General features: G+C 35.6%; 1 protein-coding gene across 1 annotated transcript; it reads left to right on the plus strand.

Moving 5' to 3' along the window:
• Nucleotides 1-883, plus strand: LOC132309994 (uncharacterized). Its single transcript, XM_059808236.1, has 2 exons — nucleotides 1-567; nucleotides 656-883. Exons 1-2 carry the CDS (start codon nucleotides 1-3, stop codon nucleotides 881-883), a joined length of 795 nt encoding a protein of 264 aa, XP_059664219.1.
• Nucleotides 884-2503: the final 1620 nt, after the last annotated feature.

A 2503-nucleotide genomic window follows, 5' to 3' on the forward strand; every position in this document is an offset into this window, starting at 1 on the left:
ATGCGATTCAGGATGCAACGAGAACTTTTTCTTCATATCCTTAATGATGTCAAAGCTTATGACGACTACTTTATCCAACAAAAAAAGGATGCGACTAGTCGTCTGGGGTTGTCTTCTATACAGAAGACAACAATTGTTGTTCGTATACTCGCATTTGGTTATGCAGCCGATCACTATGATGAGTATATTAAAATCGGCGAGAGCACTACCATTAAATGCTTGAAGGCATTTTGTAATGCTATTGTTGCTGTGTATGCAAAGGAGTATATGCGCCCACCTAACGAAGCTAACATAGCACGGCTGCTTGAAGAAGGGAAACAGAAAAGATTTTCGGGCATACTTGGTTCTATCGACTGTATGCACTGGGAGTGGAAGAATTGCCTATTGGAGTGGCACGGCACACATAGGGGACGCTCTGGCAAGAATACTCTCATATTGAAAGCAATTCCTTCACAAGATTTATGGATCTGGCATGCATTCTTTGGAATGCCAGGTTCACATAATGATATAAATGTGTTGGATCATTCTCCGGTATTCAACGGTATCATTAATGGCCAATTACCTCCGGTTAATTATGTAGTGAATAGACATCACTATAGAATGGGGGTATTACCTGTCTGATGGTATATATCCTAAGTGGGCAACTTTGATGCAGACCATCCCGCACCCAACCACTGGAAAAGAAAAATTGTTTGCTCAGCGACAAGAGGTATGCAGGAAAAATGTGGAACAGGCTTTTGAGGTATTGCAGATCAAGTGGGCAATAACGCAACGACCAATGCGTTATTGGGAGAAAAATGACTTGCGCCTCATAATGAAAACGTGCATCATCCTTCACAATATGATCATTGAAGATGAACGTCACGCAAAAGTTGGAAGATAAACTCCGTCACCGAAGGATGCAATCCTGATTCCCACTTTAAGTCGATGACCATCGGTTTTAGCGGCACACATATCCTCTCGCCAACTTCAAATTCGCAACAGAGAGACAAATACGCGGTTGAGGAATGATTTGATTGAAAATTTGTGGAACCGCTATGCGGATGAAGATGTTTAATTTATGTTTTATTTTGTTTGCTTTTAAGATGTTATAACATTTCATGTACTATAATTTTTATTATGTAATGGTTTTTTAAAATTAAAAATAATGAATTGGAATAAGAAAATAAGGATTACAAAATCCTATGCGAATAAGTAGATGAATTTGTAATTCTAATTATTTTTTTTACAAAAAGTTTTAAAAAAAATTTGTGTATTTTTTCAAAAAAATTATAGCCATTAAGGCACTATTTGTGTCAGTCAAACAGTGTTTTAACGGCCAAATGCTTTGTTTGTGGCACATATTTAAATTTAAAGCAAAAAAATAAAAACAAATTTTAAGGGGAAAAAAAAAAAGCTTTTTTAATTTATTTTTGGCCCAAATAATTTTTTTTTTTTTTTTTTAACAAACAGTGCCTAGACAATATATTATTTATTTAATGAATTTTATTATTATTTAAAAAAAAAAAAAAAAAAAAGAGTTCAAAATAACCTATTTTTAGGTTTTTTTTTTTTAAAAAAAAAAAAAAATTTGCCAAATAGTACCCAGCCACTGTTCTACGAGCATTAGAATAAAACAAAAAAGGCAACTGAAAACGGTGCCGTTTTGCAACACAAAAAAAAAAAAAAAAAAAAAAAAAAAACACCAATATTCAGTGATCGCGGGCCGGTTCGCTAAATACCGTGAGCCGCCCCACAAGGGAAACTGGGCCCCACAATTTTTAGCTAGGCCACTGTACACCCAAAGGGCCTGATGCTCGCGGAATTTGGGCTTCCGCGAGCTAGCTACAGATGCTCATACTCATAAAAAGTAGATACTCAGTTAATTTAAGGATTAATGGTGGGTGAAGAGTGGGTACCCATCTTAACCTACTCAAACAATTTTTTTTTTTTTTTATTCTCTTTTTCTCTCTCCTCTGTTTTCTTTTTTTTTTATCATAAAAAAGAAAAAAAAAATTGTAAGGCTTTAAATAAAAAAATTACTGTAAAACAAATTTTTTATTATTATTATTTTTTGTTATTCAACAATTATAATAATAGGGGAAAAGTGCAACAAACCCCCCTCAACTACAAATAACCCCCATCAACTATGGTCTTAGTGTAATCTTAGGATAGAGAATGTTTTTAAGGTCATTTCTGGCTACCGAAAATTAGAAAAGTCTAATTTACCCCTTCATAAAAGGGTGCCACATCATAGTGAGGAAAATAAAATGCCTGGGCGAACACGTGTCAGCAGCCAATAGGCTGCTAACTTTATTGTTATTTTTTTCTTTTTCTTTTCTTTATCTTTAACTGGGTCTCTTTTCACTCCCCTCTCTCTCTAACTCGTCCCTGTCCAAGCCGCCGAGGTATAACACAATAACCCCCAAATTGAAAAGACGATGACGAAGCCAGGGATTTACAGAATGGCGGGCAGGGCAGTAACGAGCTTGGTTGTGGCAGCTTGATAGAAATGGGCTGCCTG

The sequence above is a fragment of the Cornus florida genome, unplaced genomic scaffold, assembly GCF_030987335.1.
Source record: "Cornus florida cultivar Cherokee Brave unplaced genomic scaffold, ASM3098733v1 CherokeeBrave_3.0.0_Hap2_Chr05, whole genome shotgun sequence".
Lineage (NCBI taxonomy): Eukaryota > Viridiplantae > Streptophyta > Magnoliopsida > Cornales > Cornaceae > Cornus > Cornus florida.